The sequence below is a fragment of the Eleutherodactylus coqui genome, chromosome 5 (assembly GCF_035609145.1).
Source record: "Eleutherodactylus coqui strain aEleCoq1 chromosome 5, aEleCoq1.hap1, whole genome shotgun sequence".
In the NCBI taxonomy this organism is placed as follows: domain Eukaryota; kingdom Metazoa; phylum Chordata; class Amphibia; order Anura; family Eleutherodactylidae; genus Eleutherodactylus; species Eleutherodactylus coqui.
Genome location: NC_089841.1, coordinates 158,434,148 through 158,461,247, shown reverse-complemented (window position 1 = coordinate 158,461,247; position 27,100 = coordinate 158,434,148). Strand labels below are relative to the sequence as shown.

At 43.4% G+C, this 27,100-nt stretch overlaps 1 protein-coding gene across 1 annotated transcript in view; it reads left to right on the top strand.

The window, feature by feature from the left end:
- LOC136627949 (septin-2A) overlaps positions 1–27,100 on the top strand; it is an 86,975-nt gene that overhangs the window by 50,148 nt on the left and 9,727 nt on the right. Inside the window, exons 10-12 of the mRNA XM_066603496.1 lie at positions 221–304; positions 393–450; positions 13,885–13,971. Of these exons, the coding sequence (XP_066459593.1) occupies positions 221–304; positions 393–450; positions 13,885–13,956 (214 nt within the window). The 3' untranslated portion in view covers positions 13,957–13,971. The remainder of the gene's footprint in view (positions 1–220; positions 305–392; positions 451–13,884; positions 13,972–27,100) is intronic.

The window sequence follows — 27,100 nt, the reverse complement described above, 5'->3', positions numbered from 1 at the left end:
TTATTACATGTTTACAATGTAAAGCATATTGTTCTTCAAAGAAGGAACTCTTAAGGTTGAGCTCCTGGGCCCGGCTCCTACTGTCTAATTGTCCCCCTCAGTAGGAAACCTTTCTTTCATGTTAGATTGAGTGTGGTCTGGCACTTTATTTCTAGATCATCTTTCTGTTTTCGTAGCCGGGCTTCATGGTCTGAAAACCGTGGTGTTTTTGTCTCCACAGGACGCACATGCAGGACCTGCAGGAAGTCACTCAGGACCTGCACTATGAAAACTTCCGCTCAGAGAGATTAAAACGTACCGGCAAGTGAGTGAACATTCATCTTGTCCAACAAAGCAAGCTGTGAAGCGACTGGCAACATCAGAATTAAATCCACAATATATTCTTGTTGCAGGCCCGTGGAAGAGGAAGTGATGGATAAGGACATGATTCTGCAGCAGAAGGAGGCTGAGGTGAGAGAGTCCTGGGGAGGGTGGCATATTCTGCAGTGCACACCCATTGCACCATTTGGGATTGCGTCATTTAGTCTGCTTGTGCTCAGATTGCTTGGCTGGCACCTTAAAGGGCATTGCTAAGCTTTCTGACAAGCACCTAAAATTGAGGGTGTGTGAATACCCTCCGAGTGTTTTAGAATCTATGGGAACTAATCTCAGGGCTCCTTCTACCCGTTTAGATCTTGAGTGGGTGCGGGCATTGTGTGCTCCCTTTTTTAGCAGGGTACATTGTAGATATCCTAAAATAAAGAGCTGTGACACATGGGGCTGCAATCTTCCCCCATACTCTTTCTTTTTCCTCCCTATAGACATGGCAGTTACTCAATACCCTTCTTTTTCACACTTGTGATTTAGAAGCTTGTAGTTTTTCATTCTATGCTTAGGTCGGCTGCACACGAATGGCTCGGATTCCACATTCAGGAGCACACAGCGGAATCCAACCCTGTGCCTGGCCGGAGTCCGCATGTACCTGTATTTAATCTGGTCCGGATGGCTCGCTGTCTGACATGTTCCTGTACAGCTTTTTTTTTTTCTTCCCAAGTCCCTGCTTCTTTCGTGATCACGCGGAATCTGGTTGAAGTCAATGGAAGCCGCCCGCATGGAATCTCTGCAAAAATAGAACATGCTGCAATTTAAAAACATTTCACCCCCCCCACGAGAGGAATTCGTAAGCACTGTCCGCTCGTGTGAGTGGACATGCAAATGTTCTATTCTTGCTATGGATGCGGAATGCCACGGATTGTCTGCGCGGGTGAATCCAAATCTGGCCATGTGCAGCCGGCCTTACAGTATAAAGGACATCTGCTCACCATGCACTAGGCAGACTTATAAAATGCAACTAATTGCAGTACAGCTTTTATTTTTCAAGAGCATTATAAGAAATGAAAGCTGAGCTGTGATTGGTTGCTGTGAGCGCCAAAGACTCTGGTGTTTTGATTAGACAGTTTAATAAATCTTCCACGCTGACTACCTGCTGAGCTTGTGATGGACCTGTGCTTATAAGTAGCAGGTAAGCTGCAGTAACAGAATAGAGATCTCCCTTAAGTTTGCCACAAATTCTCTATTTAATATAACCCTATTCACATTCGTTGTACATTCTGTTGCGGAAGATCTACAACCAATTTGCCATGTGTGAACTGGCCTGGGGAAAAGAAGCCAAGCAACAACACTTGAGAAAATAAAGGTCATGTTGGTATCCAGCAAAGATGCTGACTTAGATATGTTTCTAAAGGAGTTTTCTGGAACTGTAATATTAATGGCCTATCCTTGGGATAGGTCATCGTAATCACATTGGTGTGATTTCCAGCACCCCCGCCGATCAACTGGCTGAAGGACCCACAGTGCTCCACCAAATGCTGCGTTGTTTTCTTTCTTTAGCTAGCACAGCGCTGACCGTTTGGTTGTGGCTTTGTCTTATACTAGTTATTAGTATTATTTATAGTACCAGTGTTTCTGGTGGCACAGTGCGCCACTTACTAATATAATAATATAGTGGAAGGGATTGCTTCAACAACGGTTGATGATTAGTTTTTGGCTGGACTAGTGTTGGCGGCATTAGCACTTGAGATGACATGATATCACGTTCAGGAGATGTGAAGATGGTGGGGAAGGACTATGCTGCAATGTTGTTGGTCAATATGCACCGCCAGCTATATATGTATACATTTCTGAGGTGTCACTAAGGGGGCCTCCACACAGGCATTTGCGTTTTTGGGTAGGCAAAAAATGCAGCGATAGGGCAAATATGTTTTTGCTTTATAAAGTGCGTCATCGTACCTTTTTTCACCCAAATCGAACAAATGATGGTTTCATATGGAAACATAGGTGCATAAAAAGGCAAAAAAAAAAAGCCCGGAAGATGGAACATGCCGCCATTTTTTGCTATCTCAACAGAGAACACATTGCAGATGTAAATGAAACCTTTGAAAGGCATTGGTTTCATAAGTCTGCTTTTTTTACTCCCTCTCGCATAGAGCAAAAAACACTGCGTTTTAGGGTCCGTGTGGAGGCACCCTAAGAGAGAGGACAAGAGGAAAGAAGAAGAAAAAATGTATTCATTTAACCAGTAATCTTACAGGGTTTTTCATTAGAAAACAAAAATCAATACTGACCTATTTCTCCCCAGGCAGTCTTCTTACCGCATCTTCTCCTCACCGATCTTCTCCTGGCTACTGCAGTACCCCCGGTCACCTCGTCTCCAGCCGGCCAGATCCTCTTCTTCCTGTTTTGGAGCGTCTCTTAGCTGCAGTTCATTTCCTGCAGTGAACACTAGGAGTGACTTAGCGCTCACTGCCTAGCAGGAAATGCTGAAACATCAGCAGCCTGCTTTAGCGTGACTTCGTGTGCACGTTATTTTGCCACTAGGGTTTCATATAGTATATGAAATATTAGTGTCAAAACTGTGTGCATACGAAGTCGCGCTAAAACAGGCTGCTAAGGGTAAAGTACATTGACCCGAAGGAAGCAGAATACTGGCAGTGTACGCTTCGTCACAGGAAGAAGAGGATCCGGCCGGATTGCGGTGAAGTGACCCGGTTGGACTGCAGTAGCCAGGAGAAGATCAGTGAGGCGAAGATCTGGCAGGAAGGCTGCCTGGGGAGGAATAGCTAAATATAGATTTTTTTTTTTAAATGACGGAACCCTTTAACCCCTTGAGTGGCGGGTTTCCTACCACCTTGTCGTGCCCACCAGGGCAGGTTTTTTAAAATGGTCTAATCATTGAATTTCAACTAATTTTGCAGTTGCGTCTCAAGAGCCATAACTTTTTCATTTTTCCATTGACACGGCCATATGAGGGCTTGTTTTTTGTGGGACAAGTTGTGATTTTTTAAACAGGGGGGAGGAAAAAAACAAATGGGGAAAAAAGAAAAAAAGGGGCCATGTCATTAAGGGGTTAAATAATGCATTAACTTCCTTCTCTGGGTCATTACGACAAATGGATACCACATGTGTGATTGTATTTTTGATTTGTTTACAAAGTAAAGGGAGACAAGTGTTTTTATAATTTTTTTTACAATTTTTAAATTTTTTTTTTGTCCCTTTAGGGGACTTCCACAGGGACCCATCAGGACCCCCTGATCACATTCCGGGGGTCCGATGGTGACAGCCCTTTACATGCTGCAGTCACATAGACTGCCGCATGTAAAGGGTTAACACAGCAGAGATCGGAGGTTTTCTCTGATCTCTGCTGTAAGAGCTAGTACCTAGCTGTCCTCTGACAGCTAACAACCAGCTCTCCCTGCCACAGAGACCATCGGCTTGCTTCTGACAAGCCGATGGTCTCTATGGCAACCTGTAAACAAAGCAGGAGATTGCCGACATATCGGCAATATCTTCTGCTGGTTTTTCAAAGCCCTTTTTTATTTCTCTGTGGGACTGTGCAGGCAGAGCACAATGTCACAGCTTGTGGCATTGTGCTCTGCAGCTCCCATAGTGATACATAGCCCGGAAATCTTCCGGGCTATGTTGCTATGAGCAGTGGAGCTCGTCCCGGAAATTTTCCGGGCGTGCCACTCAAGGGGTTAAATGTTCATACTTGTGAGGTTATTAAAGAGAACCTGTTGTACTTTCTGCTGTTCTCACTGAAAGCAGCATAAAGTAGTGACAGGCATGCTGATTCCAGCGATCTGGCACTTAGGTAATGTGCAGTGGTTTTTATGAACTTACAGCAGTTTTCTGTATATTTCTGCAGCTCTCAGCAAGAGATAACTCCAGTATATTTAGGAGGTGTTGATAGCCCTGCCTATCATATTCTAAGTATGTGGTGTGATGGCTAGAAAACTGCCAATCAGAGGGTGAGCGGGGATAGCTGCACCTCATGAATAAATGCAGATAGCTGCAGAAGCATGCTATAACCACTGCACATTACCTCATAGGTGACAGACTGCTGGAATCAGCATGCCTGTCACTACTTTATTTTGCCCTCAGTGAAGACAGCATAAACTACATGACACGTTCCCTTTTAAGCATATTTTAAACCGTGGTATCCAAAGCTTTTTCTGTACGTCGTCCAATTTATTTGTCTTTCTATACCACTCTTCTGATCTGTGCAAGTAAATCAATCCTATTAATCCAGCACGCTACTGAGGGGGGAACCTACTAGACTTCTGTTTTGTACATTGTTACACTTATTAGATGTAGAACTGTAAGCGTTGGGCTAGGTGCACAGTAGTTGTAAGTGTGGGTTGTGCAACCCTCATCCAACAGCACATGGACTCCTGTCCACTCCTGTCCATGTGCTGTTCCAATACACATGGACCCAGCATATTCACAGGCATTGGCATGACCAATTGTTTTTCACTGTAAAACGGACAGTAATAGGACATGCCATGAGGTTTTTTTCATGCAGACCATTGGTCGATGTGGAAAAGAGTCCATGCATGTAACCCCATAGTAAATGATCTGTGGAATTACACGGATAGCACAGAGCCCCAAAATTTATTGAAATACTTAAAATAACAAAACAAACTTGAGAGGTAACAGCCCGAGTCAAAAGCAAAGACCAAGAAGACATATTGCAATATGGGAACAATGGGTGTGAAAGAAAGTGTATACATTTAAAATAATTGCAAACCGTGATGAGCAAGCATTAAAGATAACAGGAGTAGAAGTAAAGTGTCCACCATCACTGAGTACCATGGAAAAGAAACCGGAAGAGGAAGAAGCAGACAGACAACTGACCCTATTGTCTCCCATGGCCTACGGGCCCGACACAAGCAACTCCTCTCTGAAGAAAGAGCAATATAGGTAATCTGTTCATTATGTCGAGGGGCGTTGGCCAAATATTCCATCCAAGTTGGAAAATGAGACTTTTTAGTAACTTATCTATAAGAATATAGTTCCTCTAAATCATATGTGAGATTAATGGAATTAATAACTTTGTACAAAGAAGGCGCATCTGAAGATTTCCATTTTTTGTCAATTGTTAGGCAGGATACAAGAAATAATATGGGTGACAATACCTGAATAAAAAGATGGGAGTGTATCTGCAGAGAAAAGCAAAGAGCCGGGTCCGGGGCCACAAAATGACCTGATGCAGTAGAAACAAAATATAAAATTATTGAACGAAATTACAGAACGACTGACATGGCAGGACCACCACATATAGAAGTAGGTACCCTTGAGGCCACATCCTCTCCAACATGTTTCAGGGATGGAATTCTTCATTTTGGCGAGTCTAGCAGGAGTTGGATACCAACGCATAATTATTTTTTGTGAGGACTTACAATGCCTGATTCCATGTGAAGATGAAGCCCATCCTCCATTCCTCCAGTTGGGATTCATGCTTAAAGTCTTGTTCCCACAGTTGCATATGAAGAGATTTGCTTTGAGGAGCTAGGGAAAAAAAAAACATCCTAAAAGATGGAAAGGCCCTTGGATCCCGAGAACGCAAAGGAAAGAAATAAAATAAAAGTGGACTTGGGGACAGTGGGCTTATGAACACCTAGGGATCGAAGAGCGAGTTGCAATCTTAGAAAGGCAAAAAACATACGATTAGGTATTGGAAATGACTTACAAAGTGTAGGAAAAGGGTTTTCGGAAGTTATGTAAGAGTTGTGGAATGTAGTTAAACAAATAATTTTTGGTGAATGTATAGGAGCTAGGGCTTGTAATAGGTTCACCTACATGCGGTATGGAATGATCATTCTATACATACGGGAAGGAATTGACTACATGTTGCCGAGCTTTATAGTCAATCCCAACACCCAGCAATTGAGATTTTGTATTGTTTACCGTTATAATATGAATTTTTTTCAAAATCAGAAATTACAGATTGAGGAGATGGGTCCGTTAAAGCTAAGATGACAGTTTGCATATGGGCCTATTTTGTGTGTCTGATGTCTTAATTTAATACCGAATAGTACTGAATGCCTAGAAATAATCTGGGTTTAAAGATACTGAATTTGCATTGCCATAAGCAACATTAACCCTTTTGGTATTAATTCAAATAAAATATAAATAGAGATGAGCGAACCTACTCGGCCACGCCCCTTTTTCGCCCGAGCGCTGCGATTTTCGAGTACTTCCATACTCAGGCGAAACGATTCGGGGGGCGTCGGAGGTGAGTGGGGATTGCAGCGGGGAGTGGGGGGGGGGGAGAGAGAGAGGGCTCCCCCCTGTTCCGCGCTGCTACCACCCGCTCCGCCACGCCTCCCCCTGGCGCCCCCCCCCCCGAATCGTTTCACCCGAGTACGGAAGTACTCGGAAATCGCGGTGCTCGATCGAGTAATTACTCGAAACGAGTAGGTTCGCTTATCTCTAAATATAAACCTTTACTATGATGTAGATGGACAAACGCCTATATTTAAAAATCCAGCCTGCAAAGGTCAGTCCATAAACATGGCAGTATCAAGACTGTTCCTATATAATATAATAGTTTGGTAACTGAAGTCATCCATGAAGGATGGCCAATCCTATATTCTTAGTACAGATAAACTTTCTGACTGACTATCAGAGACTGATATCTAAAATCTAGCTGTATGACTCCTAGTAGTAAAGCTCCAACATGTTTCGCTGTCTATGCAACATCATCATCAGGGGGGAAACCCTTTGCAGACTATAGGTCTTTGTCCGTTTTATGTTATAATAAAGGTTTATATTTTATTTAAAATTAATACTAGAGGGTTAATTTTGCTTATGGCAATTCAAATTCAGTTAATGTAATTCCTTTTGATCTGATCTGTGGATCAATAAGAAGGGCAAAAATAAGACGGCAGTCATATTGAATACTCTAAGAAATTGTAAATAAAGGGGGAATACACCTAGGTGATAAACCTGTGCATATGGTGCCAAATAGAACTACAAGATTGCAGATTAAATGGGATCAGAGGAACCAAATTTCCCTTAGGTAGCCTCTAAATAACCCCAGTGAAGCTGAACAAACACCTTTTCTGCATCTAGGACTAGGAATAAAGGCCCATTTACACCAGCTGATGATCGCTCAAAGATCGCTCAAACCATAGTTTGAGTGACAGTTTTGAGCCATCATTTTGCATAAACTATTAAGTAGCTACTCAGCTACTTAATAACTATTTAGTGTGCAAATGAAGCCTTAGTTTGGACTGAATTTACCGATCAGCTAGCAGTGCACGATAGGCGCACATTTAGACGCAATGATTATCACTAAAACAATCGCCTTTTAGTGATTTTATTTTCATTTTTTTAGCGATCACCGGCTGGTGTAAATGAGTCTTTAAGCAGGTATACGACCAGGTTCAGCAGTCTTAATGAGATTCAGGAATCTGCGGGTTGCATTAGGAGCCTGTCTCTGTGGGATGAAACCTACTTGAAAAGAGTTGGATGCTGACTCTTTTTACTACAGTGTTCAATAGGGAAATGAGATTAAAAATATCTGGAAAAATAGTTTGTTTGGCAGGTTTGGGTAAAGTGACATTAAGGGCCTCTAATATTACTAAGGGAAAGGAATTCCTATTCATTGCCTCATTAAACACCGTTACCAGATAGGGGGCCAAAGGGAAGGGTATTTTTTATAATACCCATTAGAGAAGCCTTCTGGGCCTGGAGATTTGAAAGGTTTTAACGTTTTGATTGCTTCTAGAACTTCAAATCTTGAGAGCAGTGTAGAAGGAGAGGTGAATGGTTGGGTGATGAGAGATTAACCCCTTCCCACTATAGGACGTACAGTTACATCCTGCAGCATCGGGGTATGTATGAAGGGAGATCGCAGGGTGACTTCTCTTCATACAACGCGGCTGCCGGCTGTTTGTTACAGTTGACACCTGCCGGCAATAGCTGCAATCAGATCCCCCGAGAAGATCGCAGGGAACCATGTGAGTGTCACGGAAGCTGGGGGCCTTCTAAAAGGCCCCAGGACTGCCTTAGCAGACTGCCTATCAAGCTATCCCCGTCGGGGGGGCTTTATAGATTGCCTGCTTGATAGCAGTATGATGTAATGCTGTGGCATTACATCATACTGCAGGAGTGATCAAAGCATCGCTAGTAATTGTGCCCTGTGCAGTCCCAAAAAAAAAAAAAAGTAAGTCAGAACAATAACGTTTTACCAAATATTAAAATAAAAAAAGTAATAAAAGTTAAAAAAAACCCTCTATTTCTTTCAATTGGGGTTGACGCATATTTGTATCTTTTCTTAGATTATAAAGAGAATGGTAATATGAAACAAATACATTAGCAGTGTTTGGGGAATGAGTAATTGTAGGACCGCCAGAGTCTAAAATCGGCCTGGCATGATCTGTTATTAATGACCTATGCGAAGGCTGGATCAGCAGTATTTTAGTCCTGGAAAAACCCTTGTAAGGCCGCCTGCAGACGGCCGGGTCGGCTTCGGCTGCGAGAATTCTCACAGCGGAACCCGACCCTAGCATCTGCAGAGAGCAACGCGGGCACTCACCTCTCCCTCGGCCCCGGCTCTTTCATGTGCCGGCAGCCGGAGCATGCGCGGAGCCGGCGGCCGGTGAGTGATGTTTCTGTGCGGGGCTCTGCGAGCCCCGCTCAGAAGTGGAGCATGCCGCGATTTGTTTGCCGTGCGAGATTTTGCGTGGGCAAATCACGGCCGTCTGCATAGGATTGCGTTTGTTAACGCAATCCTATGGCAGCTTCCAGGGGCGTAAATCTAGCGGGAAATCCCGCTGCGGAATTTCCGTTCGTGTGCAGGCGCCCTAAGTAGTTAAAAATGTATAATAACCATTTTATCCTTGCTGTAATAGAAAGTTACGTTCCGTGTATTGACTTTCTGATGTGGTTGTGTTCACACTCGGTCTGCAGCCATTCTTGATGGGCAGTGTCCGTGTAGATGAGGCTGCAGAGCCGCACACTTCAGCATGGATTGAAATCCCCAAATATTCAGCGTTCTGTTTGGTTTTGTCACACTGTGATTGCATTATACTTTTATTATGGTTATGGCCCACAAGAGGGCGCTGTAATACCTTTTTGAATTAAAATGAGAATGGAGAATATTAGATGGCGTGTCATAAAACCAGTCAGTGTTTTGCTCCCACTTTAAGCTGTTTTGGACAAAATTACACAGAAAAGTACATGTTAAGTGCAGAATCGTGCTGAGAAAATCCTCAGTTTGCATTCTTCATTTTGGTCTTTAAGACGAAAATTCACAGGGTTCACAAGAAACACTTATGACTTTGAGGGATCTTTAGTTTTATATTAGATATTCTGTATGCAGCAGCCAAGGTGTTAAATCCTACAGGAGAGACAGCAGTGGGATCATGCGAGTGCTTGGTGTTCTGGATGCTGCCCTGTTGAGGTACGAGCGCTGTAGGTATGGATTTATTAGTCTCCTCACTTCAGCTATTTTAATGGAATTTGCTATTACTGTGAACCCCTTTTGGTGGTATCATGCAATATTTATTTATTATTTTTCACTTTTCAAAAAAATTACATACTGCTTTTCTTCCAATCCGGTGGATGATAGTAAGCTTTCTTCCTTTTGCTGGCAAATTTTCATTTTCTTGAGTTTATTGCAGGCAAAGCCTTATTTTTAGCTAGGATTCAAATGCAAAGACTTGCTGCAGTTGCTGCGCTGACGGGCCCGGTGCTTGTCCTTGACGTGACGTCAGTGGCTATTCACTGGTTCACATTCTGCTCTCTCAGACTGGAGTCCACTATGATGTTGTTCTTGGCTGGAGGTTTTGCCCCATCCTTCTCCCCATGTCATTGTCCAGGCATAAGGTATTTTTAAACCAGCACAGCAGCTAACATCGTGGGAACATCCTGTCCGGCCGGCTCCTCCTTATTTCTCAGATTCATCCCTCGTCCAGACAGATGCATGGGAGGGACTGCACTGCGTTGTGTGTCTGCCATAGTTACTGTGTAATAGCGCACATTTCATTATAGTCACAAAGTGACACCTTACTAATAATAAAGGATAATAGGTTTGCTGTGAATATTAATACAGACCGTGAAATAAAGCATCATGGTGTAAGACCTTCAAAGAATGGACCCCATAAGTAGTCTTTGTGTAATTTGTCAGTGACCTGTGTTTTACACTCTCTTAAAAGGTTATTTGGTAGCAGGATTTGGTTGAGTCTGTGCAGTCTAGCCCCAAATATTGGCTGCTACTGCAGTACTTATTCTATATTAGGCCATTTACAAACTTGTTTAATGAAAGGTAATTATAGTATGTAGTAGTGCCGTGATGAAAACCACAATAAGGCTTTGTTTTTTTGTTTATATTTCCCTAGTGATGACACAGATACCCGCAGCCCATATGCAAAGTAATTGCATAGGGACTGCGGGTATATATGCGACCATAGAGAACAATTGGCTATGTCGCGGTAAAACAGAACATGCTGCGTTTTATTTTCCACTCGCAGATTACGCAATTCCGACATGTTAATTTGATCAGTACTGCATAAGGCAATTCATTTGATTGCCTGTGAGCTACCGCGTATCACACGTGGGACAGAGCCCACAGTGGAATCTGCAATTCAAATCCAGTCGTGTGAGAACGGCCTAAGTCATCACCTTTTATTGCATCATCATTAAAATTTCCCGTTGTTGAATAACTGAAGAATTTGTCGTCCTGAATACTTGGACTGCATAAATAGCATTTCTAGAATGAGTTTTGAAATCCCTCCGTTTAGCTGTGGGAATGTCTGATTACAACATGTAGAGTCTCTCACTTTCACTATGGCTTACTGATCAGTTAAAAGGACACCGGAAGACCTGCATGCCAGTGCGGAAATTATTTTTAAATGCTTGCTGGTGAATGCAATTTTAAATTTTTTTTTTAATTTTTCCCGGCACGAATGTATGCTGATGCACTGCAGATCATCCGTGCTGAAAAAATCCACAACCCCACCTCCCAGCCTTTTCCCCACCTCCCTAATTGATTTTAACCTTCAAATCTGCAGTGCATCCGCAATTGTACTTGTGGATGCACTGCGGATCGTCCGCACCCATTGACTTTTATTGAGCCCATCCACACGGAATCCGCACTGAAATGGAGCATGCTGCGATTTGTTTTCCGCACCAAATGGTCCGCAAATCAAATCCACATGCTTAAATTCAGCTGCGGATGCCAATGCTTCCCTATGGGCACTTTGAATTGTGGATCTTCCACCCAGGTGACCCGTGCGGATTCCACTAATCAAATCCGCCCGTGGACATTGGGCCTGACATTTCACACAACTTCTGCTTATCTAACAGCATATAGCCTCATGTCTCACACGGAATCCAGCACTGCCCGTGGCCAGTGACCCATGCTTACCTGTATTTCCCCGGCAGTGGCGTCCACACGGATCTCTCCACTTCTGGGTTCACTGTACCGTGCATGCTCCTCACGGCTCTCCGTCGGACATGCTCAGTACAGCTTTTTTTTCCTCTTAAATCTCCTGCTTTCCCGCGGGATCTGCCTCACGTCTGCAGTGTCAGCTGCGGGTGTGCCGCGGATCAGACAGCTCCTATTGACTTCAATGGAAACCGTCCGTGCAGGAACCACACAAAAATGGTCCACAAAACAAATCCATTTACGGACACCCATGCTTCTTTATGGGCGGCTTGATTTGCCGATCTTCTGCGCGTGTGACCCGCAAATCAAATTCGCCCATGGACATTGGGTCTTAGTGTGTCATCAATCTTGTAATATACTTGCATTAAAAATTTATTGCTTTGCCGCTGAAAATCAAATTTCACATAACCGCTTTCAGTTTGCAATCTGTATTGGGAAACTGCAGACAGTAAGGCCTGATTTGGGTCTGATTTGCGGAATCCGCGAGGGTCACCCATGTGGAAGATTTGCAAATCAAGCCACCCATAGGAAAACATGGGCATCCTCATAATTAATTAAAGCATGCACCACTTGCTCCGGAAAAAAATCGCAGCATGCTCCATTTCAGTGCGGTTCCCACACTGACTACTTCCGTCAATAGAAGCCGTTCAAACCGCGGCCCGTCCGCAATTCAGTTGTGGACGGGCTGCAAATTCCGTGTGAAAGCAGGAGTTTTAAAAGAACAAAAAAAAAAACCTCCACTGCGCATGTGCGGCGGCGCAACAGCTGACGCTTCTGCACACATTCACAGTGAAGAAAATAGAAGACCCGAACAGGCATGCAGAAGACCCAGACAAGTAAGCCGTGTCCTCGGCGGCGGGCAGGGTATTGAACGGAAAAAAAGTGCTTCCAGTATTTAGAGCAGGATCTGTGACAAAACCACCGACCAGAGGTTCCAACGTAGATGTGACACCAGCTTACCATGCCCCTTCATGCCCCTATCAGTAATAATGTCACCTTTTCTGTCCCAAACTGTATTTCAACCATATTTTCTGCCCCCACACAGTTGTCAGTCTGCCTTATGCCCCCATCAATAGCTATGCTTCGTTTGTTGCCCCCGTCAGAAGCAATGCCTTGGTTTATACTGTATTTATTTTTTTAAAAAAAAGCTAATCGCCTCTCTTGCTCCCTCACCGCTCAGCTCCACTCCTTCCTCTCTTTCACGGCACATGACTGAGGCCAGCAGCAGTCACATGCCATCTAGCAAGTGGTCACGCTACCTGGAAGGAAGGAATGGAGCTGAGCAGCCGGGGAGCGAGAGAGAATTGTGTTATTTTGTTGTTTTACAGTGGATACATATTAAGTTCAGTCTCATGAGTCTAATTTAGAAGCTTAAATTCACCTCTGCAGGCATTACTGTGGCCTCCAGAGTGTAATAGTAGTCCTTCTCCTCGTTACTGGCCTTAAAAAAAAAAAAAAAAATTAATTAAAAAATATAAAATTTAAATTTTTTTTTTTTTTTTTTACTAGAGACTAATTTTCAAAATTCTGGATTTTCACAGAATTTCCAGACTGCCAAGGGCTGGAATTTTATTCTGTTGTTTTGCTTTAAAACTTGGATGTTGAATCTTTATTTTCTAACTTTCAGGGTAAATGTTTGACTTTTCTACCAAGCAGTAATTTGTACATGGCTGGTCTCCTGACTTAAGAACTTCTAAAACTTCGCTCACTACTCCCAGCTTTGTTGGCGTTTATCCATTGCAAGCAGAACCCCAACGGGTGGGGTGGTGGGCACATTTCCTGACTGTACCCAGCTAATGGAAATTCACTTATTAACTAGGACAAGGGAACTGGCGGCCAGACTGTGATAAAAATACATACATAAAAGTCAAGAGCTGTAAAAAGGAGAGAGACGGTTTTTATATTTTTCATTTAAAAAATTTGAATGCTTCAGAAGTAAAAAAAAAAAAACCTGTTTGAATCTCAGTTTTTTATGAACAGTGTCTCTTTTTAATGCTAACTTGATGTTGTGCCTAATAAACGTGTTTAGTATTCTATAATTGTAGCAGATGTACTCCCTTCCAGCGTTGGGTTACTGAATACACATCATTAGTTCATGAGTTATTGGAGCCCTCAGTGCAGTTCTTTTACTGTTGCTCACTAGATCCCCTTCTGATTTGGTTATTTTCCAGCTCCGGAGAATGCAAGAGATGATTGCACAAATGCAGGCTCAGATGAGGATGAAGCCACCTGGAGATGAGTGAGCAGCTCCTTTAGAGGTAAGGCGGGCATCACACAACTGCTGAGCACAGTATTGCACTATTTGAATCTGGGCAGATTTCCTTAAACCTGTAGCCTCTTCTTCCGAGACAGACCAACTTGTTCAGTTGAGACATTTGGTTTTCCTTCCCTACTCATATCGGCAGTGTCCATATGGGTTAAAACCTATATGGCAGCGAAACAGTAAAATTCTTCTTTTTACTTGCTGGATTTTACATTTTATTGTTTTGATTATATTCTCCTCGGTGACCTTGTTTCTGGAGTCCAGATTCCATGACGGAAATAACCAACTACACTCCCACCTCCCCATATGTAGCGCAGTCCAACATCTGTCCGTCTACCCCTTATAATTACAGGCCAGTCAGCTGGGGTAAAACATTCCTCATATTAATGGATCTGAACTTTCAGATTAAGAAATCCACTATCTTTTTGCTCATCACTTTCTTCTCTTTTATGCCTATTTCAGTAGGTATTTTCTGAGCTGCACCAGTTGAAGTGAGCCCTTAAAATACATCTATGACATTCCCTAATTTAACTCTCCTCCATTTACCCCACATAGCAGAAGTGACAGTAGAGGGCGCTCCAGCTGTAACTGCACCTGTTCTCTATAGTACAGGTGCGGACACAACTGTTCCCATTGACTAGTTTATTAATAAAGACGGCTTTATACATTTTGAGTTTTACACACACAATTTCTGCTGTGCCCCACATCTGTCCTCAGTGTTATTTCTCTTTTGGCTGCTGTTCTTTGCCAGCAGCATGCTGTGTATGGAGAGACCGTTCTATGCTGATGGCTTCTCCCCTTCACAGTGCGCCTGTTCTCTGCTGGACCTGATGCACTGTCAAGGCTCTCGGTGCATCGGGTGTACAGTACTATATTTCACCGCCCGAGACGCTGGTGCCCTGGCAGTGCATCAAGTCCAGCAGGGAGGGGGCATGCTGTGAAGTGGAGAAGCTGCTGGCATAGAACGGCTTCCCCATACACAGCGTGCTACCGGGGAAGAACAGCAGCTAGAAGTGCTGCTGGGGACAGATGTGGGGCACAGCAGGAAGTATCTGTGTAAAACTCAATGAAATTATCTAAAGCAGCCTTTATTAATAAAGTGTTCAATGGGAACAGTTGTATCTGCAGCTGTACTATATGGAGAATGGGTGCAGACACAGCTGGAGCGCCCTCTACTGCCTCCTCTGCTATGTAGTGATGTAAATATAGATTTCCCCAGTAACATACTCTCCTAGCTGTATAGTAGAAGAGGGGTTTTGAAGGAAAAATGTACAGCTAGGTTAATAAAATGTTGCAGATGCGCTTAGAATCTTCTATTCTGTGCATTAAACAAATAAATCACAGTTACACCTCCTGTATGCATTGTCTGATTTTGTGCGCTCCTGTACCCTCTGATTTGTAAAGTGCTCTGGAATATATTCTTGCAAAAGATATTTTTTTTATAAAGCGCGGTTTGACATAATGAAATGCGTCCATAGTGCGCCGTACCATATTAAAGAGTATCCAGTTTTTAAATGGTATTACTGGTAACGATGAAATATTGTACAATATTTAATGTAAAGTATTCCGTGTAATATTCCCTCCACATCCCGCCCTTTTACATATGTGGGGGACCAGCTGCTACTGGGGGGCTCACTGGCAGCTAATTCATTGGGCTCCCAGTGAGCTTCCTGGGAGCCAGATGAATCTGTACTACTACAGTAGCCACAAGTCAGGCATCCTTCACACACTTTTGTGGTGTTTTTCTGGGGTTTGTAAAGACTGCCGTGTGTGTCTGTCGTCTTTTTGTCCACACATTTTTGGCATGTTTTTTCCTGTAGTGGTCCATGAGGAAGTGCCTAAAAAGCCATACCTAGAGCATGCTGCTTTTTGGAAGAACACTAGACCTAAAAAATGTACCAAATGTGACGAAAAAGGCCACATTAAAAGTGAATAGTTTGCAGTGCTTTTTAGAAGTCTCTATTGGCCTGCAGCTCACATCTGGCAGCAGTGTTTTTGGCAGAAAAAAAAACCTTGAAAAAAGCATCATTTTTCCTAAACGCACCATGTTTTATCCCACCCTTCTGGAAGGAGCAGGGGGTTTGGGGCTCTGCGTGAAAGAGCTGTGATCCTTAGAGATTATTGAACAACATTGCATCTGTTACATGGCCCTCAGTACATATACCTTTGTACTGTTCAGCAAGAAAATATCTGTCCGATGCCATTAAGTGCCAAGAGTGCAGAAGCGCTGCTTTCGTCTTGAAGGGGTGTGATTTTGTGATGAGACTGGACTTGCACAAACCCAGCTGAAGACGCATCACTGTGACAAATCGCTGGCAGATTGTACTCAGGATTTGTCAATAAACAGCTGTATTTTTTTTAATACACATGGCAATCAGAATTAGGCCGCCTGCACATCACCGGTCTGATTCTGCATGCAGAATCCCGCAGCTGAATTCGACCCAGTGCCCGGCTGATGGCCCCTGCGTACTGCGGATGTGCCGACTGTTGTGATGGCGTTCAGATAATGCCACACTGTCGCTAGCTGATGATGCAGATTCCTTGATCTTTCCGCAATGATTGCAGAAGGGACGTGGGTCGGACAGCTTCCATTGACTTCAATGGCAGCTGTCTGTGCAGAACCGACCTTAACCTCTTAGTGACCAAGCCTGTTTGCGCCTTAATGAAAAAACACCAGAAAGGTTTTGCATATCCAAGTGATTCTGACATTGTTTTTTCGCCACATGTTGTACTTCATTTAGGCAGAAAAAAAAGACCGATAGAATTTGTGTTTATTAAAAGCGCCAAAATTGGGAAAATTTTGAAAAAATCGTCATTTTTTCACATTTCCAACTGCAATATCTCAAATATGTGCAAACATAATACAGAAATTTTTGTTAAGATATATATTTCCATCCGTTTACTTTATTTTTGGCGCACATTGGAAAAACTTTCGTTTTTTTTAAACCATTTAGGAGACGTACAAATTTAACATTACTTTTCAGCATTTTGAGGAACACTTTGTTTTCCTACACCAAACCAAGATTGGAAAGGCTCATAGGAGTCAAAATGATAGATACCCCCACAAGTGACCCCATTTTAAAAACTACACCCTTTAAGGTATTCACTGAGGGGTGTCATGAGTATTTTAACCCCACAGTTTTTTTAGGAGTCAATGCAATTTAGAAGAGAAAAACTAAAATTTCATATTTTTGCAAATATGTCATTTTAAAGACAGGACTTTTTTCTATAGTACACATGAAAACTAGGATTTGCACCCCAGAATCGATACCCCTGTTTGTCCCGTGCTCAGAAACATAGCCATTGTGGCCCTAATCTTACGTCTGGATGCACAATGGGGCCCAAAATGAAAGGAGCAACCGGTGGCTTTCGGAACAGAAATTTTGCTTGAAGGAGATTTAGGCCCTTTTGCACACTTGTAGAGCCATTGAGTGACCAAAACGATGGAGAACGCCCACAAGTGACCCATTTTGAAAAGTAGACCCCTTAACGAATTTATCTAGGGGTACGATTACTTTTTTGACTTCACAGTTTTTGAATGAATCTAAGCCAAGCAGAAGGAAAAAATTACAAGTTTCATTTTTTTGGCAATTGCGTCAATTTATAAAGTTTTTTTTTTGTCCAGTGTACATAGGAATGAAGACGTTCACCCCAAAATGGATACCCCCGTTTGTCCCGTGTTTAGAAATATACCCATTGTGGCCCTAATCTACTTAAAGGAAACATAGCTAGGCCTATAATGGAAGGAGCACCCGTTGGATTTCAGGGTAAAACGGAATAAATTCCAGTCCCCATTGCCCACTTGTAGAGCCATTGAGCGTCCAAAACCAAAGAGAACCCCCACAAATGACCCCATTTTGAAAACTAGACCCCTTAATGAATTCATCTAGGGGTGTACTGTGTATTTTGACCCCCACAGTATTTGAATGAATCTAAGCAAAGTGAAAGGAAAAAATTACGATTTTCATTTTTTTTTTGGCAATTTTGTCAATTTAAAAACTGTTTTTTTTGTACAGTGTACATAGAAATGAAGACTTTCACCCCAAAATGGATACCCCCGTTTGTCCCGTGTTCAGAAACATACCCATTGTGGCCCTAATCTACTTACAGGACACATGGCTAAGCCCATAATGGAGGGAATGCCCGCTGGATTTCAGGGCAGAACTGAATAAATTCCAGGCCCCATTGCCCACTTATACGGAAAAAAATTTGACTTCCTAAAAGTAATTCTCCCCCCCCCCCCCCCCCCCACCGCCATCCCCATTTTTTGGCATTCCCTGAATATTCGATAAAGGTAATAATATAAACTGCGTTTTATGTCCGAAGACGGGGGTAATTACGGAGGCTGGTTGTGTTGGGCACATGGGGTAAGAAAACCGGGTATCCCCCCTCCTCTCATGTATTTTTTTTTTTTTTTTCGTGACCTCAGCGGTGGGGATGGGGTGTAAAAAGTGGTGCTCTGTGAGGCTTTGTAATCTTGCTGCGGTGCGGCGGTCTCACAGAGAAGGCGCTCAACAAGCTGCTCCTGGAACTGCATGAAGGCGAGCGTTCCCGGGGCTTCTTGTAAATTACGGATTACAGGTAGCGGTCTGAATAACGCCGGGCTCACACGGCCGTATGCAGAATCCGCTTGTGGAGGCCCGCTGCAGATTCCAGCTGTGAGCCCGGCTGTGACCCTGCGTACGGCCGCGTAATGTACTGCGCATAACCGCCTACTCACACAGGCGGTCATGCGCAGTACTTTTTTTTTTGTTTGCATTTCCCGCGCCATCGCTTAGCGATGACCTGGGTACCCGCAGCTCATACACAATGTATTTGCACATGGACTGCGAGTATATCCGCCGTCATAGAGCACAATGGGCTCTAGGTCGCGGATATCCGCGGTAAAATATAGCATGCCGTGTTCTGTTTCTGCGAGTGGATTACGTAATTCCGACCCGCTAATTGGGGGGAATTGTGTAATCCAATACATGTGATTGATCCGTGGATTACCGCTGATCAAGCGCATGTAGAACCTGTAATTCCTCTCCCGTCATGTGTGACCGGCCTAATGTTAGATCGCTACTTTATCACGTGACCGGGGACCGCTCAGCGAAGCCGCCGGTCACTGCTCCAAGCACTCAGCGACCGTTGGTCGCTGGGAGCAAGGAGGTTTAAAATTTCCTGGGCTCCCCGGCTCCTGAGAATGTGTCCGGCATTTTGCCGGCGGGCACATGCGCAGAAGCCGGAAGGATCCATGGAGGGTAATCGCATCTGGATTCAAATGCGGAAGCCTCCGAGAAGATGTTTCATCTCCCCCCACCGATCGCATCGGTGAGGGGAGATGAAACTGCCACTTTTTAAAGAACTTTTACGTGATCGCCATTATGCATTGGATAACGGCGATCACGTGACCAGTAACCGCTCACCGCGGCTCCCCGTGACATCTCCAGGCTCTTCGCTACCTTTGGTAGCCAGCAGCAGGGAGATTTTACATTTCTTGGGCAATATTTCACTTTTGCGCATGCGTCCGCCATCATGCTGACGGGCGCATGCGCCGAAGCTGGGGTAAGGTCCGCGGATCAACATCCCATCAGGGAACAAACCCGGGACCTTGGGTACGGAATTTCATCCCCCCTTACGGATATGATCCTAAAGGGGAGATGAAACTTTAACTTTATAAACGTTAAACCTTTTTTTTTTTTTTTACTTTTTAACTTTATATGATCACCGTTATCTGATGGATAACGGTGATCATATGACTGGAAACTGCATACAGCGGTCCACAGTCATATCTCCCTGCACTCGGCTAACTGTGACAGCCGGGTGCAGGGAGATTTTGAATTTGCCGGGCTCGCCGGCCTTCTGCGCATGCGCGCCACATCGGCACATCGCAGAAGTCAGCGGAGGTCCCGACACCGGCCGAGGACATCGGCGGACCTGAGGTGAGTATTTTCACCTCCCCTCATGGATCCGATCCATGAGGGGAGGTGAAACTTTTCTTTTTTTTACACTTTTTTTCACTTTTCCGCGATCGTCGTTATCCAATGGATAACGACGATCGTGGTACCCGCTGACATCTCCTACCTCCCAGCTACCTACAGGAGATGCATGCGCAGAAGGACGGCTACGGCGCCCGGAGCATCGGGACAGCAGGGAGTCGTGCGGCGAACCTCGGTGAGTAATTTCAGCTGCTCCGATGGATCCGATCCATCAGGGCAGCTGAATATGTCACTTTTTTGCAGTTTTATTTACTTTTTTGCGATCGGCGCTATCCATTGCATAGCACTGATCGCAATGCCGGGGGGGGGGGGGGGTCTGAACAGCCCGGGATGACAGCTCCATGCTGTCGGCTACCTGCGGACACCGACAGCATGGAGCTGTCACGTCCACAGCCCGAGGGGCATTATTCTCTGCAGGACACATGTTTTTATGTCCTCAGAGAATAAAGCCCACTTCGGGAGGATGTAAAAACACTATGGGCTGGTCGTTAAGGGGTTATAAAACAGAGCATGCTACAATTTTTTTTTGATTTTTTTTTTTCCCCCACAAGTGGAAAATCGCAATTGATTTCTTTTCATGGGCAGAATATAGCATGCTATATTTGCTGCAGAATTTGGAGGCGGACGCCCGCTCCAGATTCCGCAATGCAAATCCGTCTGTGTGCAGACGGCAGGCCCTTTTGCACAGAAAGATTATGATTCAAATGAGTGATATTCAGTACAGTGTAAACGCAGCCAATGATTGAACGACTATCAGTAAATCACTTGCTTTTCGCTCATGTTATGCAGGCATACAAATCCTCGTCGGTTCATTCACTAATTGTTCAGTTTAAGTACAGATCGTTTAGTTGTTCTCATTCACTTATACAGCAAATGTGAACCATTTCTTGTTTGAACGAGCCAACAATGTATCCGCCTGTTTCAACAATGTATCGGACGTTCAAACAGCAGATCGGCAGGTGTAAACGGCCCCATAGCTGGATGTACTGAAGAGCATCTCCATTCTTTGTCCAGTTGTAGTTGCAGTAAAGCAATAGAAAGATGGAACATCTGAATACCTTTTTAGGTGAACGGCAGTACAGTGAATGTGAATGACTGGTTCGCTCCCTTGAGGGTAGGTATTTATGATGGAGATTTCGGTTTGTGAATATAGGTATTTGGGGGGAAATCCTCCTTACAAATAAGAAGTGCTTTGCAGCCCACTCCACAACTAACGATGCATATATCCTAAAAGCCTCACTCCTTGAGCAGACGAGCATCTGCCTTCTGCGCCTCTGACCTGGGGTCATGTGAGGTTTAGATCATCTGAAGGCTCTACATATGGTGGGCAGCTGTCTGTCCAGATGACTTCAGTAGCTTCCAGAGAGCAGCCCTTTCTGCTCCAAAGTGTACATGATGATAACATCACAAGTCACCCAGAATCCTCCTAATTAGCAAGCTGCAGAATTGCCAATCACATTTTCCTTTTTTTATTCTTCACTTCCTGTAGTAACATGTTTTTCTCTCTATAAGCTAGAAAGCTTCCAGCTGACATGTTAGACGGTGTTCATAAGTTGCCATTTACCATAACAATCATTTTGGCCTCCATCTGACTGCTATAATTTTTATTAAGTAGTTTTATAGTCAAACACACTTTTCTATGCAGCAGCAAATCCATTTTTTTCTTTCTTTTAAAGCATACTGCACATGTATTTTTATTTTTTTATTCCTAAACATGGGAGCCTATGGGCAACGTATACCTCTGTTGTGGCATATGTTGTTTGCAGAAGGCTCAGACGTGATGGGATCAGAGTGTTAGATGGTTTTCCAGTAGACTGTGGTAAGAATAATCCGTGTCTTAGCTGAAAATGGTGCAACGCAAAGCCCAAACCCTGCAGTACGTGTGGTTTTTAACCACGGTGTTGCTTCAGTTGCATTGTTTGCATTTTTTTCCCAATATGAAATGTTTATAGAACTAATTCAGGAATTTCGTTTTCCTGATTATTATTTTTTTTTTTTTCTTTCATCCAGTGAAAAGAACATCACACAGATTTCAGGGACAGAGCATTTTGTGGTTAGAAAAAAACATGAGGTTTTGTGCTGCACTATGTAAATAGGAATTGCTGTAAAATATTCAGGAAAACTAAAATTGGAAAAAGTTTAAGTGAAAAATGTGCCAAATGTTCTTTACTTTCCATTTTACCTATTTTACCTCAAAATTGAACAGATTTGCAGAACATTAAAGGGAACCTGTCCGTTCCCATGAGCACCATAAAATAGGTTTATAGCCTCATAGCACTGGGGCCGCAGAGTTCTTGAGTGTGCTTTTTATACTCTCCTGCCTCACTGTCCGCCCAAGGAGTCGGTGTTTAGTGCATGCATCTAACCTATCTCTTCATTCAATGTGCATTCAAATGCACTGTCCTCAGTGTGTGCATCGGCACCCAATGAAGAGAGGAGTCTAATGCCTGCATGCTTCCTGGGTGGACACGGAGAAAACCTCAGGCAGGGGAGTTTATAAAGCACACTTTACCGGACTCTGTGGCCCTGTCCTATGAGTGTTTAAACTTAGTTCATGGTGCTCGGGGGACCTGTCAGGTGTTCCATAAAAGTTCTAAAATGTTCTCTGGTTGTTATTTTATCCTTACAGATTTCTATCTCAATATTTAATGCACTGCAAATTTTTCCTTCCATTCATGGAAAATCCTGTAATTTTGTAGTTTTGTAGATCCTGCCTGCAAACCCTCACTTGGCAGTTCCCGGGGCCTTAAACTTAGTAAATGAAAACAAAGTTATAAATAGGATTTATATGAAAGTAGAACCTTGGCATGGATAAATGGACGTACAAGTCTCCGATTGTCCTCCAACAAATTTTACTTTTCCTGTTTTTCCCCCCCAACATTAAGTGATCTCTTCCTGCTGACATCTGCAGCCAGATACAAACTCTTCTCCTGTATGTCGCTTGCCATTAAGTAGTAATAAGGACCAGATCTTCCTGTTACTAGCCTTCAGCAAAAGTACTAGTCACACAAATGTGTTATGTGGCCGTTAAAAGGGTTGTCCAAGAGTTTAAAGGGAACCGGTCAGCTTCAACATGCTGACCAAACTGCAGACATCATGTTGTAGAGTAGGAGGAGCGGAGCAGACTGATATATAGTTATAGGGAAAGATTTAATATAACTTGGATTTTATTCATTTACATCCCTGCTCATTCTGAGCTGAACAGTCCAATGGGTGGTCCTATCAGTGATTGACAATTCTGTGTATGACTGTACATACAGGGAAGGCTGTCAATCACTGATAGCTCCGCCCATTGGACTGTTCAGCTCAGAATGAGCAGGGATGTAAATGAATAAAATCCACGTTATACTGAATCTTACCCCATAAATCTCTATAACAATCTGCTGCACTCCTCTGCTCTATAACAGGATGCCGGCAGTTTGGACAGCATGTTGCAGCTGACAGGTTCCCTTTAAGAAATTAAAGTAGCTACTGGAAATTATATAAAATCAAAAAGCAAAGATTGCTCACCAGTAGAGATGAGCGAGCATACTCGCGAAGGACAATTACTCGAGCGAGTATTGCCCTTAGCGAGTACCTGCCTGCTCGGAAGAAAAGATTCGGTAGTGGGGGGAGAGAGAGGGAGACAGAGATCTCCCCTCCTTTCCCCCCTGCTCTCCCCCGCCACTCCCCGCCCCCACCAGCACCCAAATCTTTTCTTCCGAGCGGGCAGGTACTCGCTAAGGACAATGCTCGCTTGAGTAATTGCCCTTAGCGAGTATGCTCGCTCATCTCTACTCACCAGTTACATTCCCGGCCGAGGCTGCAGTAGTCCCTACCGCTCTTTGTTAACCTGGAGCTAGGATGTGCATTTAAACAGCAGGATCAGAGTAAGCGCACAACTGACTGATGATGATTGGTAAACATTTGTTCTATGTATGATTTTGTTTAACCCATTAAGCCGCTCACACCGTTTCAAACGCTGCACTAAACGCTGTAAAATTCCTCCATTGATTTCAATGGAGCTTCTCAGACAAGCGTTCATAAAACAAGGCGTTAGAAATGCTGCGCTGTCTGCTCTATTTTAGTGCATTTTAGCAATTTCTTTTTTAAATGCACCTCACCACCCATTGCAATCATGGGGTGCATTAAAAAAACAATGTCAAAAATGCTGTAAAGCACTGCGTTGAAAAATTGCGTTTTTACACACTCCTGTCTGGGAGCAGCCTTAAAACGCTGCCCTTTTTTTGTTTTGTTTGACATTTTCCTTCCCACCTAAAAAAAAATATATATATCCATCAACTAAGATGTCTGAGGGTTTGTTTTTTGCAGGGTGAGTTGTATTTTTCATGCTATGTAATCTATATATATAAAGCTGAAAGCCCTCCCTGACTGACTCGCCAAAAGTTCTCCAACTTCCCGATGTCGTGGAAACATGAATTTTGGCACAAGCATAGATTATCTCCAAAATAGGAAAAATAATTGGGTCCCAACTCGATTATTCAATTCTAGCGCAAAAGAATTAGCATCCAAATTTTACGTACGTAATCTAAATCTCTCACTTCCCAATGTCATAGAAACTTAAAATGTAGCACGCACATTGATTATGTCATAAATAGGAAAAGTTAATGGGTCCCAACTCGATTATTCAATTCTATGCGCAAAAGAATTAGCGTCCAAATTGTACATATGAAATCTAATTCTCTCACTTCCTGATGTCATTTTATATAAAGGAAGCGTCGCATGGTTACCTCCCCGTGATGTTTCCTGGGTAACACAGAGAACCATGCAAAATGGTGAACATATGTTTTTCCGGTATCTCTAAAGTAACCACGGCTTCAGAAGATTTTCCGTGTGAACACCAAATAAACACCAGTACCAAATTAACTCGGGCGAAGCCGGGTATATCAGCTAGTATACCATATAATGTACTGAAAAACCTGAGAAACTGTAAGTGGAGTCTTATTTCTATGGTATACACACTGCACAAAAATGACATCACTTAATTCTATGGTTCAGTGCGACTACTGTAATACCAAATAAATATATTTATACACATACATACATACATACATACATATACACACACATATACATACATTATATAAAAATTAAAATTTTCTGCCACCATGGCCCAATGGTCTGTGCGGAAAAAAAATTGCTACATATCTTATTCTTGTTCGTAATCACACAACAATAGACATGCAGCGTCCAGTCCCGAGATATCGAACCACACATGGATGACTGCCTGTGTGTAGTCTGATAAGCTATGCCTGAGCGACTTCAGCCATCTGAATTCGGCATTTCATACAGGGAATAGTAGTGTAATCTGTAATTCTTTCACAGTTGCTCGTTATGGCATAGATGCAACATTCAGCAAGTCTGCGCCATTTAAAGCTTTCTCTGCTCTCATGTAGCTATTCACTACTCATACTGTGTTACATGTGGCTCAGCATTAAATTATGTAGCTACATCAGAATAGCATATGAACAGTGCGTAAAGATGCATTTAGGCACAAAGATAATCGCTCAAAAGATGGCTTTTGAACAATTATTTTTGCATAAACTACTACTTGGTATTATGCCTATTAGTACAATTAGTAGCGTGTGAGCCGCCGGGAGCTGTATTCGGAGAACAGACCACTCGCTGTTCTCTGGAAAAGTTCTCTTACAGACATAGATTGACGTGCACCCCACATCCCCCCCCTTCAAACTCTTCTTGGAGAAGCTCTCCTTTATTATGCGTATAGACTGAGTGGAAGCCTCTTTCCAAAAGGAGACGCAGTTAGATGGATTTTTCGAGATATGGTAAAGTTTTATTGATATCCTACCGCACAGAGTAAAAAGAGCAATACATGAGTCTTTCAGAACAACTGCATGGTACATGACGAGGTCTATGACTTAACACCCCCCCCCCCCCAATTGGTGGAGTGTAACTGACATGGGCGGGTGCACTGGGGGCCCGCATGCGCCGGAGCGCTTATTCGTATCCAGGACGGAGAATGTTTCTGTTCGGAATTATATAGAGGGGACGAGAGACGCAGAAGGCAAATAAAAGAAATCAATTAATTGTGTTAACTTGGTCCATGGTTGGTTTCTCCTTTCCCTCTCCCCTCTACCCTCCATACGAAGTGAGAATGCAGGAAAAGCATATACCAGATATGTTTTGATAAACAGATATATATGTTTTGTAAAAGTATGGAAACCCTGTTTAATGCAAAAATGTTTACTAAAAACAAGTTAAAATGAATACGTTCTCTTTGTTCTGCCACGGGGGTGACAGCTGAGACAATGTAATCAGCTGTTATCAGCGCACCCCGGGCAGAACACAGTGTGCGGTCCTTTTTATCAGCTTTTCTGCTGAATGACGGATTTCATGCCGAACTGAAGTCCATCATTCGGCAGAGAAGTATAAGATGGGCACATTTACATGCAACGTTTATCGCTCAGAAGATGGCTTTTGCGAATCACTGCAGTATTGTGGCATCATCCAACTATCTCAGTTGAATGCAGACAATTATTAAAGATAATCTGTAGTGACATCACAACAGACAGAAGACATATAGATAAAAAACTATAGTGAAATCATCAAAATGGAACGCTGCCTAGAAATATGGACAAATACTATTGTGACATAACATATACAAGACTGTTGTGACATCACAAACATAGCTAAATGCCCATTTAGACACAACGATTATCGCTCAAGATTCGCTCAGACAACTTTTGACCAATAATCGTTGTGTATAAACGCGCCCATCCTGCATTTTTCGTTTACTATTAATTCGTTATCTTTCAGTCCGCTTAACCCCTTCCCGCAACAGGGCGGGAACTTGCGTCCTGGGGATAGCGTGAGATCAGAAAAGATAGCCAGACCTCTGGCTGCAACAGTGTGGGTGCATCAGAGATGCGACCCCCGCTGTTAACCCCTTCCCTGCCGCGATCTCCGTAGATTGCGGCATGGAAAGGGTTCATAGAGGGAGTGTGCTCCCTCTGTAACCTTATCGGGCTCTCGTGATATAATCGCAGAGAGCCCGGCTGGTTGACATGATAACAGGATACCACCTACAGGTGTCCTGTATAACCATTTCCTATGATTTGCTGTAATAAGTGATAAGGCATTGCAAAAGAGAAGTCCTGCAATGCCATTTCAAAGCGATCAGTG